This window comes from Uloborus diversus, chromosome 8 (assembly GCF_026930045.1).
Source record: "Uloborus diversus isolate 005 chromosome 8, Udiv.v.3.1, whole genome shotgun sequence".
Taxonomy (NCBI): Eukaryota; Metazoa; Arthropoda; class Arachnida; order Araneae; family Uloboridae; genus Uloborus; species Uloborus diversus.
The window spans coordinates 80,534,100-80,550,835 of NC_072738.1; the positions used below are offsets into that span (position 1 = coordinate 80,534,100).

Consider the following 16,736-nt stretch of genomic DNA (forward strand, 5'->3'; position numbering starts at 1 on the left):
CCATGTTAGCCTCAGATTTAAATAGCTTAAAACAATGACCCCTTGTCCTGTTTTCAGTGCTAAACTTCAGCCCCGTAACATCTTTCATTTTAATAAATTTAAACAACTGAATCATGTCCCCTCGTTTTCTTCTTTGCTCAAAATTGTACATTTTTAGCCTTCTAAGCCTGGAATCATAGTCTAAGTGAGAAAGTCCATTTTTTAGCCTTGTAGCCCGCCTTTGAAACCTTTCCAATACATTAATATCTTTCTTAAGATAAGGAGACCAAAACTGAACAGCATACTCCAAATGAGGTCTTACCAAACTTCTATATAAGGGCAGAAGAACTTTAGAGTTGTTTGAAATAGATCTATTGATAAACCGAAGCATCTTATTGGCTTTGTTACTAGCAATGCTGCACTGTTGGCTAAACTTTAAATCCTGACTTATTAAGACCCCCAGATCAGTAACTTTGTCTGCCTGATTAATGACTAAACCTTGCAAATAATAACTTGTACACTTATTTCCATGCCCTAAATGTAGCTCTTGACATTTCCCAACATTAACAGCCATACCCCATTTATCAGTCCACTGCGTAATATGATCTAGATCCTCTTGCAGCTGATTTGTTTGTTCTTCATTTTCTACAGCCCCATAACTTTGACATCATCAGCAAAACAATTCATGTTCCCAGAAATATTTTTGTGAATATCGTTCATAAAAACAATAAACAAAACAGCCCCTAAAACTGATCCTTTAGGAACCCCGCTTAAAACCTCACTCCAATTAAAATAATTTCCCCTTACAACTACCCTTAGTTTCCTTCCAGTCAGCCAGTTTTTTACCCAAATGAAAGTTTTCCCTCCTATTCCTATATCAGCTAATTTGCTAAGTAGAGCAACATGCGGTACCTTATCGAAAGCTTTTTGAAAATCAATGTAAACAACATCTACAGGCTTCTTATGGTCCAAAGCCATGGTAACTTTGTCATAGAAATGTAATAAATTAGTTGCACAAGATTTGCCTTTCCTGAAACCGTACTGAAAACTAGTCAATAGATTATTAGTCTCTAGAAAATTTACTATCTTAATTTTTATCAATGTTCCAAAAATTTTGCAAACCACCGAAGTTAGACTCACAGGTCTATAATTTCCCGCACTCCCTTTAGATCCTTTCTTGAAGAGCGGTGTAATGTTAGCCAGCTTCCAGTGCGATATAAGAGGCGACTTGGCATACTCTTTTAAAGTTATCTCTAAACTTTACCTTAATTATACGGTTATTTTTAACAAACGCATGGCAATCATACCTCTTAGTCCAGTATCTCTATTACAAAAAGAATTTTTGACAACAGCAACTTTTTTTTTTAATTGATTCTGTGATCACCTATTTCCAAAGCAACCATTATGCGACAACAGCAGTTTATTCTAATGAAATTCGTCAGATCAAAGTTTAAAGACACAAAATAACTTCATTCCTTAAACTGATCTTTATGGAACTTAAACTAACGCTCATTCTCACAGTTTAATTTAGAAGAAATTGCTTTCATTACATACTTGTGGACAACCACTAATATAGTTCCCCATTTCTGTACTAATACTTTTTCAATTTAGATGTGTATTTTAAATTACACAAATATTTAAAATAGATTCAAATAGAAAAAAAAACGGAAGACGGTAAATGTACTCCCCCCCCCTCCCCGATGAATGAACAGCTCGCAATGTTTTTGAAAAAATAAGATTTTGAAACATTTTTTAAAGATGAATTGGCAGAAGTAACTTCCTCCTACACATTTCCAGAAAGAAGACAACTTGAAAACAGTGTGTTTATCCGCTCGTAGGGGTGTTCATTTACTGCGTCGGGGCACCTTTTTTTTTATTTCATCCTCCCCTCCCCCCCCCCCCCCCCCCCCCCCAAAAAACTGATGCTGAACTATAAAATGTCTGCCAATTTTTAAAAAGTAAATACTACATCATTTAAAATGATTTTACTGTAACAATGCTACATTTTTTACAATGCTATGAATTGCCTCGTCACGTAAACCTTTTCTATCCCGGAATAAACTTGCTTTAAACCGCATTCTGGTTATTTCTTGGGTAAAAATGGACATTTCTTCCTCCTGCTTCCAACTAAGTAATACGGAATAAATAACTTCCAACGGAGTAAATATGGGTTTTACCCAGAACGCACTACCCGAAACACGATTGTTTACTTTCTGGGTATACTGCTAAGGGACTGCTGAATTTTATAACCTTTTGTTTTTTAGTTTGAACGGAGATTTGCGAAGCGCAAAAGTCTCATGTGAAGGAGGCTAATTTTTGGACATGAAATTGGGCTTAAGTGTTCATTTATTGATCGGTTTACTTTATGTTTTTACATTCCACCAAAAAGATTAAATAAAAGAGAAAAACATTTTTTAAGCTCTCATGCATTGCTTATTGTACTTGACCGTTTTAGGCGTCCGTTTTTTTATTTTTGGAAGGACTCCACGTCGACCGTCCCCTCCCAATGCTGCTCCTCCAGTGAGCACCGTCTCCACTTGCGCCCATGTCCTACACACACACAGATGCCTGCATATACACACACACGCCTGCACACGCCTACACGCACACACGACCCACCTACACACACACATACATACACTCCTACACGCTTACACACACGCCTGCACACACACATACACGTGATAGTGGAAAACATAATTTAAATTCATTCCTTTTTTGAACTCAACTGTTTTTTCTTCTTGCCTGTTATTTTGACTCAGTCAATTATATACGCGTATACTCAGTGCAAAATAACTCCTCGAAGTCATTATTTTGTCACAGAATTGATTTCATTTTGCCTCAGTCAACAATGGACATATTTGATGAATGCGGAAGTCTTTCATTTTGAGGACAATGTTGCGATATCCATGGGTATACTCAGGGAATAGTACCCCATTAAAGTCATTCCTTTTAAGGATGATGTTTCATTGGTGTATCACAGTGTTTATTCCGTTTTGCCGCCACATTCAACTGCGCATACTGTGTTGAAAAATACTTCACCAAATCACCCATTGATGGAGAGTGTTTCAACAGTGTGTCACGGTGCTAATTCCATTTGTTTGTAGGTACTAACACCGTCGTCGACACAGCAGGTCGCCGGCGCATGCTAGTCAGAGTCCGCCCCGGAACTCGCGCCCCTGCTGAGGAAGATGAGCCCCAGCAACCGACCATGGAAGAACCTAGAACGACAGGAAGGGCAGTGGGTCGAGATGACAAACGACTCTCTGGATCCACATTGCTTGCTACCAGAGGTAAAAGATATTACTTTCTGATTTTGGTTTAGGCGGCGAAACATTCGGTCGTAGTGATGTGCCGGATCGTTAAAAAAATAGATCCGCGGATACGGATCCGGATCATTAGTATCAAGATCTACGGATACGGATCTCATTTTTTTTTTTTTTTTTTTTTTTTACTCAATCCAACTATCCAAGTGTAAAATTTGTTACGGAAGGTATTTCCGTCAGAATGATGGCAGTTTCTTCAAAAAATGTCAACTGCGGCAAAAATATAATCAAGACTATGATTTACACTTTAAAGAAATCTCCGGTAAAATTGAGGGAGAGTTGGAAGGAATGGGTCAGCGCTGCATCAAAGCTTAGATGGAATGTGAAAAATTATTTCTAGCTTACTCGGTAGATGTAGGATACAGGAGTAAGAGTGTAAAGCTGCTACTGGACAGGCCAGAAATAATTTTTCCCATTTTATTTCAGCATAAATGCAGCGCTGACCCATTCCTAATATGAGGTCGGCTCTCTGGGACATGTTTTGTTTTTTTAATTTTTAATTTAATATTAGTTTTTGTTATTGATTTAGGGTTTCTGTTATTCTTCAATTTTTGTTTTTCTCGGCATTCTTTAAAAAAAGTGAGACTAAATTCTCTATTTACTGTTTGTAAAGGTGTTCCCGGCTCTGTATTTCGGCGGTCGGAGAAGTTCGGTGGAATGGGTCAGCGCTGCATCAAAGCTTAGATCGAATGTGAAAAATTATTTCTAGCTTACTCGGTAGATGTAGGATACAGGAGTAAGAGTGTAAAGCTGCTTCTGGACAGGCTAGAAATAATTTTTCCCATTTTATTTCAGCATAAATGCAGCGCTGACCAATTCCACCAAACTTCTCCGACTGACGAAATACAGAGCCGGGTACACTTTACAAACAGTAAATAGAAAATTTAGTCTCACTTTTTTTAAAGGATGCCGAGAAAAACAAAAATTAAAGAATAACAGAAACCCCAAATCAATAACAAAAACTAATATTAAATTAAAAATTAAAAAAACAAAACATGTCCCAGAGAGCCGACCTCATATTAAGATGAATTTCGCGGGTAGGAACAAACATTTGTTAACAAATATGAACTGACAGCAGGTAAAAATTTTAAATCATTGAGCTTTTTCTCCTTATCTTCCGACTATGAAATCGCTACCAATCACGGATATAAAGGCTTAGAATTGCATTTAAAATTTACTTAACAAGATTATGGCTCTTACTGTATATAATTTGGAAGTTTCAAATAAATATCAAACGCAGAAAACTTCGTTCTTCCAATTAGGGCCAACATTTTTAACGTAGGGGTAAATTTTTACTACCATAATTGTGAAAAACGTTAAATCGGTACACCCATAGAGTCCAAGCAACCTTTCGGATAAGCTTACTTCAGCTTAAGCCCTAGATCGTAGCTTAAGTAGCGACACGTCCACCATCTTGGGGCTAAATGCGTTTTCTGCCAATATCTTCTATAATGAAGTAGCGTGTTTTGTTTCTTGATTGCGGATAAACATGGAGTTATTAAGGAACCAAGATCAACAAGAACAACACGCTACTTCACCATAGCAGACATAGGAAGAAAGCATCGTTTAGACCCCAGATGGTTGACATGTCGCTTCTAATTCTACAATTCAAGGATTTATCTTCAGCTGCTCCAGTTGAACCTCGCTGAAGTCTATGTGACTTCAGAAATCAGTAATGACCATTACCAATGTTTTATATTCTTTTCAGCAAATCCCATGCCTGGAGTAGGTGCCAACAACGATAACCTAGTCGCAGTGCGCCGTCGTCCTATTTACAACGTTGACCGAACTGCAGAAGAACAGAGGGTCGGACAAGGGGTGCGACTGGTGGCAAGGAGACCTAATGCTATCCCCGAAGCGGACAGGAACTACGTCACCGTCAGGAGGCGACCGACGACACCAGAGGTAATCACTTCCATTAAGCTTCCTGCCCGTGTACGTTAATGGAAACAAGCGTATGTTACTTCTGCCATGATAACAATGTCATCTAAGTTCTCAAATTGATCAATACCTTTGGGAACACTACAGTGCTGGCCAAATTGTTAGACTAAAGAGTTTTTTTGCTTTTTGTACACTATTTGTACTAATACAATATTTTACTGTTAAAGTACAGTACATACTGTACACTGATTATTACGTTATTTTAGCATAATTTAATGTTTGCAGGTGGCAGCATTGTCTGCTTTGCTTATGTTCTTTGCTTATCTGCCTACCAGGAATATAACCTCAATGAGCTTAAACAGTTCACTAGTTCTTTTTATTAGTGTGTTCTGTTATATTTAAAGTTGGTTTTATGTAATTAGTGAGTATGTGTATGTGAGTATATATAATAGTGAGTATAAACAATTTTTTACCTCCTTTTTAAAAAAGTTGAGAAATGGTGTAAACCTTGTGAAAAGTATGCCAAAAAGACTTAAAATGCTCATCAAGAACAAGGTAATGCATACTAAATATTACATAATTATTTCACTGTACGTTAATGTGTCTATAGTTATGTAATCAATAAAGAATTTGCTTTTAAAACAGTCTTAGTCTAATAATTTGGCCAGCACTATAGATTAGGAGTTCTTAGGATCCTGCACTGTAAAAACGATTCAGAAACGTTTTTGGAAAAGAATGGGTTGATGCGTCCAATTTCTGCCAGTATCATATACCTTGCAAAAAACAGGAACGTTTTCCACTAAAAGTCAGTAACCTTCCTGAAATCTTCCTAAATAATAGAGAAATCATTCCGGTTAAAGCCAGTCATGTTTCTGGAACCTTCAGAGAAAACTTTAATAGGTTTTAAGTAGCAACTTGTCGCTGTTTGGAATCGCCAAGAAAGCTCCAAAAGCATTATTGTAACTAGAACCAGCACTATGACAGAATTGCAAGCACCACGCATCTCACTCTCCTGTGATTCTTGCAAAATTCATAAACTTATTCGCTCGCATTGGAAGCTTAGTCAGGAAACTTATTAACTCGCATTGGGAGCTTAATCAATCTAGATTAGTCGTAACCGCTATTAAGCCTTTCACACTTAATAAATACGTTCAGTTAATCTTTAAACTGGTAGCTAAAAATAATTTTCCCAACTGTGAGAAGTCTGCATTCGAGCAACTGGGAGTAATTCGGGAAACTTTTTAAAGAAAATACTTAATTTTGATATAAAATTGCTGAAAAACCTGTGAAACTCCGAAATGTTTCCAGGAAATTACCAGTTACGTTTTGGAATGTTTTTTACAATGTGGTCTAGATTTGAAAAATATCGAAATGTTTGTTTGCACGTCTTATTTGGGAACTCGAACTTTCACCCTTGTGGTGCTCATAAAATGGAAGTCTGCCTTGAATCGAGTATTATTGTTTTCTCAGGCTCAGCTTTCTCAGTAACTTCATATACTAATAACAAAAAAACATTCTCTATAGAAAATAAAATATAGTTGTATAAAAAGGGAGAAAGAAAAAAAAAGTTATGGGTCCATTTTTTCATTACATCAAAAATTAAATGAAACTTGAAAGGTGGTATTGCGGTGAGGTTATCAATGTTTTAAAGTAAATCAGCAACGAAATCTTACATACATAAATTAACTCCCACTGTAACTAATATTAAATCTGTATAAAGTTAAGGCATGTAGGCCTCAAGATTTTATCGAATGAGCTATCTGTTACTGAAAATATCTGTTAAATCCATTATAGTTAAAATTTTAGTCACTTAAAGTAATTGACGTTCAATGGAATAATCGAAGACTTAGCAGTGGCATTTACCAAGCAGTTTCGAAACGATTCTTTTTAACATTTTAAGATTCAACGACGGCATCATAGAAATATTTAATTACGGCTTAACTGCTGATCATATGGGTTTTAGGGGGAAGTACATGTTTCAAGAATTCAAAAAATCCCTTCACCTAAGGAATGTTAGTCGCTAGTTCTCCACTAATAGGTCAGTGGCACAAAGGATTTTGGAGAAATGGATCCAGAAAATGTAATAACATTCTAATTTAAAAAAATCAAAAGGTCTTTTGGTTAGCCTGTATATTTAAAAAATAATGTATGGTGAATTTTCGCGCCAATTGGCTTGTACCAATGTTACGGTTCCACCTTATGATAATTTAGTATCTCGCCTATTGGCTCGTGCCCATGTTACGGTTCCACGTTAAGATAATTTCGTAATTTACTCGTCTATCTTATGATAATTTTGTTCTTAAAATTGGAATAGAAAAAGAACCACATCGAATTTTCAAAAAATCGCTTCAAGGTGCACAGCCCCATGCTAAAAACTAACTTTGTGCCAAATTTCATGAAAATCGGCCTAACAGTCTAGGCGCTTGCGCGTCATAGAGATCCTGACAGACAGAGATCCTGAGAGACAGAGAGAGATCCGGACAGAGAGACTTTCAGCTTTATTATTAGTAATTCATATGAAGGGATCATCCCTGCCGCAATGTTCAGCTCAACCTTTGTTATTCCATGAAATTTTCTCCAGAAGAGCTGCACTTATTAACATCTCCTGGAAGCAACCACCATCCCATCCTTGGTAGAGCTGAAGACTGAAGGGGACCGGTAAAGCCCTAAAGCTTAACTTAAGTGGCGACAAGTCCAGCATCTTGGGGCTAAACGTCGCTTTTCTTCCTATGTCTACTATAACGAAGTAGCGTGTTTTACTTGTTGATTGTGGTTTTTTGTAAAGTCTATGCTATTCTTTACTAATAATAAACCTGAAAGTCTGTGTCTCTAGATGTCTGTGTGTCTGGATGTCTGTATCTCTGGATGTCTGTGCCTCTGGATCTCTGTATGTCTGTTACGCGCATAGCGCGCGCCTAGACCGTTCGGCCGATTTTCATGAAATTTGACACAGTATAGCATAGGGTTGAGCATCTCGAAGCGATTTTGTTCTTTTTCCATTCCAATTTTAAGAACATTTTCCCGAGCAAAATTATCATAAGATGGACAAGTAAATTACCAAGTTATAAGAACGTGGAACCGTAACATTTGGGAGTAAATAAACATAGCAAATTGGCGAGAAATTCATCATCCATTATTTGTAAATATACAGGCGAACCAAATGAGCTTTTAATTTTATACTAGGGGCAAAGCCGTGTGGATACCACTAGTTCACAATAACGAAGTACCACAATCAAGAAGCAAAACACGCTACTTCACCATAGTCATAGTATACGGAGGAAAAAAGCATCGTTTAGCCCCAAGATGGAGGACGTGTCGCTACTTATTCCACGATTCAGGTCTTTAGGGACCGGCAGGGCGAGACAGCTTTGTCTCGACTGGCTTCTGGTCACCTTAGATCACTAAGATTCTACAATGGTATTAAGACTTTTTCGAGATGTGCCAAGTGCGATGAAAGGGAGGCCACCGTGGAACACTAACTCTGTTGTGTTCTCTTGCCGCGTGATTACATACTGAGCAGACCTGGTCTGGTGAAGGAGAGATTTCGGTCAAATGGACTTATGTACCTGATCTGGCTTCAGATCAGTGAATATTAAAAGATCATATATTAAAAGAGTTAACTATTGAATCACATTAAAATTACCAATAATGGGGAAATAACTTTTAATTGGTGTAGAAGGAAATCATGTGATGCAGACATCAGCTCGTTTTTGTATGTTCTCCCAATTCTTCTGTTGCTGTGGCATAGACTTGTAAACACAGTTTCAAGTTGACACGTAAGCATTCATGTATATTTAATTTTTCCTTGGTCTTTTTAGCTTACATCTACCACTACTCCTCAGCCAACAACAACTACTAGTGAACCTGTTCCTTTAGAGCCAGAAGATTACCCTCTTCCCACCTACAATCAGTTTGACAATTCTTCGGAAAGTTCGCTTTCAGATGAATATGAGGATGAATATGAATATGAGGAATACGAAGACGATACAACAACTACGACGACTACGACTACGACCACAACGAAGAAGCCAATTCTCAAGAAGAAACTAACGACTGAGGCTACGGTCCGAACAACTTCACGACAGTAAGTGTTATTAAATCTTGTGAAATTGTAAAGTAATTAAACCTTCTGATTATAAAACGTTTTTAATGTAACATTCTGGAAAGAATGTTAATTGTTGGATGAACCTGCCTTCTCCTTCCTCACTGGAATTTAGATGGCTACAATGGTACACTGGAATTTAGATGGCTACCCAACAAATTTCAAGTTATTTTGATATTTTCATACTTTTATGGCGTAAAATTATTTAGGATAGCGTCCTCTTGATTCATAACCTCTGGTGAGGAAAACCCTAACCTATTGAGACTTTTCACTTAGGGAGATAAGTGAAAGGGGAATTTTTTCATTATGTTAAATTGAATTGTATTCGCAACGGAAACTACCTTCAACTAAATAAAAATGTCTAATCTGACAAATTTTTACAAAAAGAAATTAGCTCTCTCAAGGTCAGGGTTCTTCTCGGCAGAGATGAATAATAATTTCTAATGCTAAACTAAGGGTGCTGTTGGAACATACTTAAGGTAAAAATAATGACATTATTTGAGGCAAATTTTAATGATACGTTTCGAAGTTAGGTTGATACTTTAAGTGGGCAGTCAGTGAAGCAGCATTGCGTTCAAGTTCTTAAATCGTCAATGACAGAGATGAAGAGAAAGGGACTAAGTGTGCATGCTCTGAAAAATGACGACAGAGATATCATCGCCGCCGCAATCACTGGAATTCACCATGATTCTTTTTTCGTCATATTTAATGTTTTAAAAGACGGTTTAAGTTGTTTTTTACTTGTAAAAAGTGTAATACTCATTAAAATTGCACTTCAAAATACGTTTTAATGTTCCTTCATTTGACCGTAAGTGGTAAAATTTTAACGTAATAATTTAATTACGTCATGTAATAATGCTATTTGACCATTCTTTATTACTAATAATGAGTAATTATTTTAAGCTGTAATTAAAGTAAGTAAAAAAATTATATTGCATCATTATTATAAGTACATATTATAACAATAATTTTATGTGCATAAAGAATCATTGATCGTTAGGAATAAAGTAATAATCATAATTAATAATTTTTAAACGCTGCAAGTTACAATAAATATTCTACGCAAAACATATTATATTCAATTATAAGCAATAAATACTTCTGACATGCTAAAATTCGACCTGTGTTTGAAAGTTGTGTGACAGTTACAGAACACATTACTGTAAAGTCATCCACTGGTCGCAGCAACGTACGAATGTCAATCAGTAGCGATGTCATGACGTGGAAGTGATGTCTTCATAATGTCACCAAGTGACCTGTCACGATTTGTTGCAACGACGTGGCAGCAAAACCAAAGGACACAATTCACATATTTGTCACAGCGTGACTCCTGTACGACGCCATAATTCTGTCACTTCATGTCTATGATCATTGTGACTCCGAGACCTTAAGACTGTAGTGACATATTATGCTGTTAGGGTTTTACAGGTCAACAGTTCGATGCCAGCCGCTCGAAGATCCTCCGTGTTCGTTAATGGTGAATGGGACACGTTAAATATGTCGTGGTCAGAAAGTCCTCCAAGTGAATCAATACCTCTGGAGATTGCTGGACCAGTGATTACTCGACTTCTGGTCTGGATCTAAAAACAGAGCTGTCTTCAAGCCCGCTCCCCCATCCAAAAGGGGTTGAACCAGAAATAGTGGTAGGCACGGGGGACCTTGGAGGGTAATGATAATACGGTTAGGGATTTGCATAAAAATCAATTACACGTAATAAATTACGTTTCATTCAGGAACAATTGCTCATGGATTTAGAAGAGTTTTTCTAACTATCCACCTTACCTCTGTTACGTATAGACAATGCTATGGTAACAGACGTATCAAACCACCCTACGTAATGCACAAACCACCCTACAAAGACTCCAAATATATTAGGTTTTTGTCTCATTGCATGAACTGGATGAAGAACACGGACTCGACTCCTGCAGTGGCTCCCAAAAGTGTTCGTACACTTTGAAATTTTTTAGTAAAACCAAAACAACTCGAAACTGAATTCGAATTACAGTCCAATATTTTTTCACATCATTCATATCTCATTCTAAACACAACCCATTGGTTTTTTCAAAATATTGACGGATCTTCTTTTTGAAATGAATCAAAAAACGAAGAGACAGAGAAATAACGCGCCACAAAAGTCATCGTACATCGAATATTTTCGAATAAATTCATGATTAAAATTATCATATGCCGTTTTATTAATATTTTTGCATTGTGTTGACCCTCATAAGTCATTTGGCTTTAATTTTTTGTTTATTTATTCCTTAATATTGTACTTATAACTATAAAATCGCTAGTATTCGTAAAAAACCGCAAACACCATTCAAAATTTGAATTTTTTTCCCACAGTAGCGATAAATTGGTTTGAAACGTCTCTAAATTAGTTAATTTATTTTTTTGCATAGTAAAGTGCGTGATAAAATGCTTTAAAGAAAGGAATCGGACCGAAAACAAGGTAAGAAAAGGTCATCCGGCAAAGTTGACAAAACGTGATCGGAGATTTAAAGTTAAAAAAATTATGAAAAATACACATTTGAGTGCTGTAAAAGTTTCTACGGAGTTAAAAAAAAATTACGTTTAATTTTCACCTAAAATTTTTTGCCAAGTTCTCTGATTAGCTGGATTAAATGGGGCCTCTTCCCGCAGAAATTTCTTGGTTGTGCGAAAAACAGAAAGCTTACGCTTTTCGTCGCAAAATCAATGATAAATAAGCTAAAAACGTTTTAGAATCTCGTCTTACTTACAGATGAAAATTAATTCAACATTTTTGGTTAAATTGTTATGTAATTGTAAGTAGAAGAAAAAATTAGGAGCTTAATCTTAAGAACTTAGTTGGATCAGTTAATCAGGACGTTAGAAGTGTTCTAGTGTGAGGGTGCATATCAGCATCAGGACTTGGTAGTTTGGAATTTTTTGATTGAATAATGAATCATGCTGCTCCTTTAAATATTTTAAAAACCAATTTTGAACTCTTAACCAAAAATTTGGTTACTGGAAACAACTTTGTTTTTTATCAAAATAATGATAAGAAGCACACGGTTTTCAACGTTTGCGACTAGTGCCTCGAAAATTGTCCTAAAGTTTAGAAAATACCCCCTCAATCTCCAGATTTGAACTTAAAGTAACGTATTTAGAGATATCTGGAGGCTAAATTACGAAAATACGGCTTTAAATCTAAAATAGAGCTAGAAACAGTAAGATTCGAAGTGTGATTGAACACTTACTCACAGAAATTACGCAAAAAAAAAAAGAAAAAAAAGAAAATAAAAAGAAAAAAGAAAAGAATGGAATCATTTCCCAGACGTTTAAAAGGTGTTATGAATACTGTATGATATTCTACTAATTAATAACTTAATAAAAATTTAGATTATTCAATAAGATATAGATATTTTATAAAGTGTACGAAGACTTTTGTGAGATAACATTTCCAGCACTTTTTGGTTTTTGATTTTTTAAAAATTAAGTTTTAATACTTTTTAAAAACTTTTCGTGTAGTTTTGTTAAAAATTGATCATAGATCTAATAATTAAATACCTATTCCGAAATATTAATTCTAACCAATGGATTGGGGCCTATTTCATTGAAAGTCGTAGGTGTACGAAGACTTTTGGGAGCTACTGTATGTAATCCAATTAGACTTTGAAGATTTCCGTGAATAATATTTAAATATTTGATTTTACTCAGTATTGGTCGTTTCTCAGAAAGTACCTATCTCCTTAGATATGTCCATTACTGAGACAAAGTTTATTATTTCAACATTGTTCCCGGAATTTTTCACAAATTAATCGACAGATTTGCAGTTTTGCAGGATGTTTTATACTGCAATTGATACGTTAATTAACATGAAATCGCCTATTATGTAACAACAACGGCAGTTTTGTTGATTCAGTTTTCATATTTTATGCATTTTTTAATGATTATTCGGTTTATTTAATGCACAGCTTCAAACAGACAAATATTTTTAATAATTAAAAACTTTCAGTTCAATTCATATGCATTAGTTAATGTTCTAATTCATTTCAAAACAGGTCTAGCAGTACCCGTGGGGACACCAACAGAAGAGGCTCCTCCCCTCCCCGGACCACCACGACGAGTCGTCCCCAGTCAGCAGCTGACGACGGACGCTCAGTAGAGGTCCGCTCAGACAGTGATGTGGCCTGCTTCAAACGGGGCGTCTTCAGGCACCCCTCAGAATGCAGCAAATTCGTCGTCTGCGCCCCTGTCTCCCGCAACGGCGACCAGGGACTGAAGGGGCGGGTCCTCAACTGCCCCGCGAACCAGATCTATCTGGTTGATATCGGAAGGTGCATGAAGGGAGACAGGAACAAGTGCCAGAAACTCGAATGAAAGGGAGGCTGTGGTTCGTCAGCACAAACTACGTCATTGTGAAGACTCGGCAATCTAAAGCGAAGTATGGCTCATCTTTTTGAAATGATCGATAAATTTGTTTTTTCTTCACATTCGAGTGAAAGAAAGTGATTGGCATGAACTTCATAATCATCATACGTGATTGACAGTCCAGGTGTAAGATACTGCTGTTGATGGCCACTTTCGAATGCAATGGTTGAACGCAGGTTTAAATCAATCTTTCACAACTGATTATGGAGAGGAATCGCCTTTCAGGCGGAAATCCTGAAAATCATATTAAGAAGTAAAAATTTATTAGCGAAAAACAGGGTGTTTCAAATAGTATCCCACTTTGAAAAGATGTAACAGCGAAATCGTGAGAGATTGAGAGGTGAAGCAAGTGCTATGTTGGAATTTAAGTCAAGAATTTTCGGATAAGTCTGGAACTTTTTATACACATGTTTTCAAAAATGATTCAAAAATTGGACATTAGAGGGCACTGTAGTCAAATGTCTTTTTGATACATGAAAATGTGCAGGTCGAATTCCATTGCAATGGGTTCGATATGGTCACCTTTCACAGCTGTAACATTATGCAATTGGAAGGTCACATTGCTGCTGTAAAAGGGTAGCCATATCGAACCCTTTGCAATGTGATTTGACCTCTGCTCAATAAGCACACTTTCATATACCAATTAAAAAATATTTACCAATAGCGCTCTCTGATGTCCAATTATTGAACTATTTTTGAAAACCGGTGTAGTGTAAGAAATTCCAGACCTGCTTGTGACACATACCACTTGTTTCACCTTTCTGTCTCTCACGGTTTTGCTGTTAGGTCATTTCAAACTAGGAACATATAGTAATTGCATATAGTGCTTATCCCTGGCAGCAATAGAGCTTTTAATTTCTGCTTTTCGTAGCTGTTTTAATTTGATTGATGAACATATGTTAAAAGAAAAGAACAACTGAAAGAAGCATAATTGAAACAATGGTTTTAAAGAGAAATGTTCTTTCCTTTGCTTTAGGATTTGTCGAGCTATCGTGACTTGACTTTTTACAATGCAGCAGTTTTAAGAATTCTGCCTAGAATTCCTTAGACGAACAATTTCATGGGTCGTGGCTGTGAATCAACTCCATGCCATGACTTGCAATTGCTTCCACTGGATGTCAGATGATGGGATGTGTCATCGAACTGTTTTAGTGGTTGCTCTTGCGTTATTCTAGTGACTTGTTGCGATATTGCGATTAGAGAAAAAAGTTGCCAAAATAATAGCACTCGTTTGAATGGAAACGTTTGGACAATTGCTACCACTTGAAGCCATGCAGAAGAGGACATTTCCTGCTTTCAACAAATGGCAGATGCAAAAGAAGAATAGGGAAAATTGTATGAAATAATTTGTTATAAAACATGGTTTTAAATATTTTTTTTTATTGAACATGAAAAGGATAAATGGGTTTAAATATTATTTTTACGAAAAATAGTTCACAATTGAATGTTTTATGGATTGATGTAAAAAGCGTTATACAGTTGAACACTGAAACTACAGTGAGCACCGAGGGAACGATGAATGAGCTCACCATGAACGTTTCACTCCAGAGAGACTCGACTGCACATTGATATTAATGCGAACTCTATCAACTTTCCTTGTTTTGGAAAGCCACTAAAATTCACTGAGAATTCCGAAAGCGATACAATGTCTCCGGGTCAATTTATATTTGAAAAAGAAAATCACATAACGCTGCAAAAGTTAACTGATTATTATTAAATTTTGAAAAGAGCTAGGAACGTCGACTAGTGAGTGAATTCTTAAGCGCAATTTCATTTTCGAAAATTAATAACACAGTTTAAAACTAGTATTCAACATTGACATTAAAATCATTTTAACAATATATCTAATTATCTTTAAAAATTAGAACAACCAGTAAGTTATCACTCTTAAGCCAAGGCTAAGGCAGAACTACTTGCAATATACCTACATCCCGGTTATAACTTCCAGAGACTGCAGTTTTATCCCTGATGGGGACTCATCAGTCTGGAGTAGATATTTAACCAACTAAGCTGGAGGCAGATATTTAACCAACCTATATCTAATAATAATTTTTATTTGTATTAACAGCGTTCTGTGTTGTAACTGTTAAAACGTACTTTTTTTTTCTGCAACAACTTTCTACTTAATACAGGCTTTTATCTACTTAACCATCGTATTGTGAAGTTTAAACACAGTAAATAAAATTTTTTGTTTGAAACTTACCATTTACACGCGCACTTGTTAAATATGCTTCTTCATCATTTACATTCTACTCGAATACATTACATAAAGCACTAATTTAAAATGTTATCTTTTCTATGTTAATATGTATTGTATTGATTGTGAAAAATGTAACCAATTTGTTGTAAATGGTTTCAGGTATGCATTGTCAAAATAAATTGTTTTATTTCAAATTCAGATCTCATTTTATTCCATTTGCTTATGGCTCTCAGCTTTATGGCCCTTGCATCATGTAGAAGCGTGGAAATTTACAGTAAAGTCGATTAACGCAGCATGTAAAAAGTCATGTCCTCAAATCAATCAGTGATTACACCTTCTGAAGCGAAATAAATTAATAGTTTTACAGGACTAGTACAGAGCGATTTAAAAAGATATATACAATTTCAAATTGTTGTATTTCCTGCACAATGCATTGTTCTTGAATTCGATAAATTACATGTCATTGATTATATTGACATGGAAGTTTGCACTGTCCAACATGCCACCTCCCCCCCCCCTCCGACTGCTCGGATAGCATCTAGACCGACGGTTCCCAAAGCGGATGCCGTGGTACCACAGTAAGAGGTGATAGATACCACGAAGAATCCCACAGTATCAATATACACTCATGTTTGTGAAAATTGCAACACCAAGAAGGAATTATGCAAATTAATCAAAATTCACAGGAAATGTATAGCATGATAAGATATGCAAATTATTAGAATTACAGAGACGTTGCGCATGTGTGGGCCGAGAAACGCTCTCTGAACAGCGGTATAAACTCGGTATTTAAAGGGCTGTAAAGGTTTTTCGAAATCTGTGTATGATCTTTTGCCGATGGTAGGTGTTTCTT

At 36.2% G+C, this 16,736-nt stretch overlaps 1 protein-coding gene across 1 annotated transcript in view; it reads left to right on the forward strand.

Moving 5' to 3' along the window:
- LOC129227267 (probable chitinase 10) overlaps positions 1-16,058 on the forward strand; it is a 153,532-nt gene extending 137,474 nt beyond the window's left edge. The window contains exons 15-18 of the mRNA XM_054861785.1: positions 3,087-3,272; positions 5,014-5,210; positions 9,005-9,270; positions 13,314-16,058. Coding sequence (XP_054717760.1) covers positions 3,087-3,272; positions 5,014-5,210; positions 9,005-9,270; positions 13,314-13,632 — 968 coding nt within the window. The 3' untranslated portion in view covers positions 13,633-16,058. The remainder of the gene's footprint in view (positions 1-3,086; positions 3,273-5,013; positions 5,211-9,004; positions 9,271-13,313) is intronic.
- The last annotated feature ends 678 nt before the right edge of the window (positions 16,059-16,736 follow it).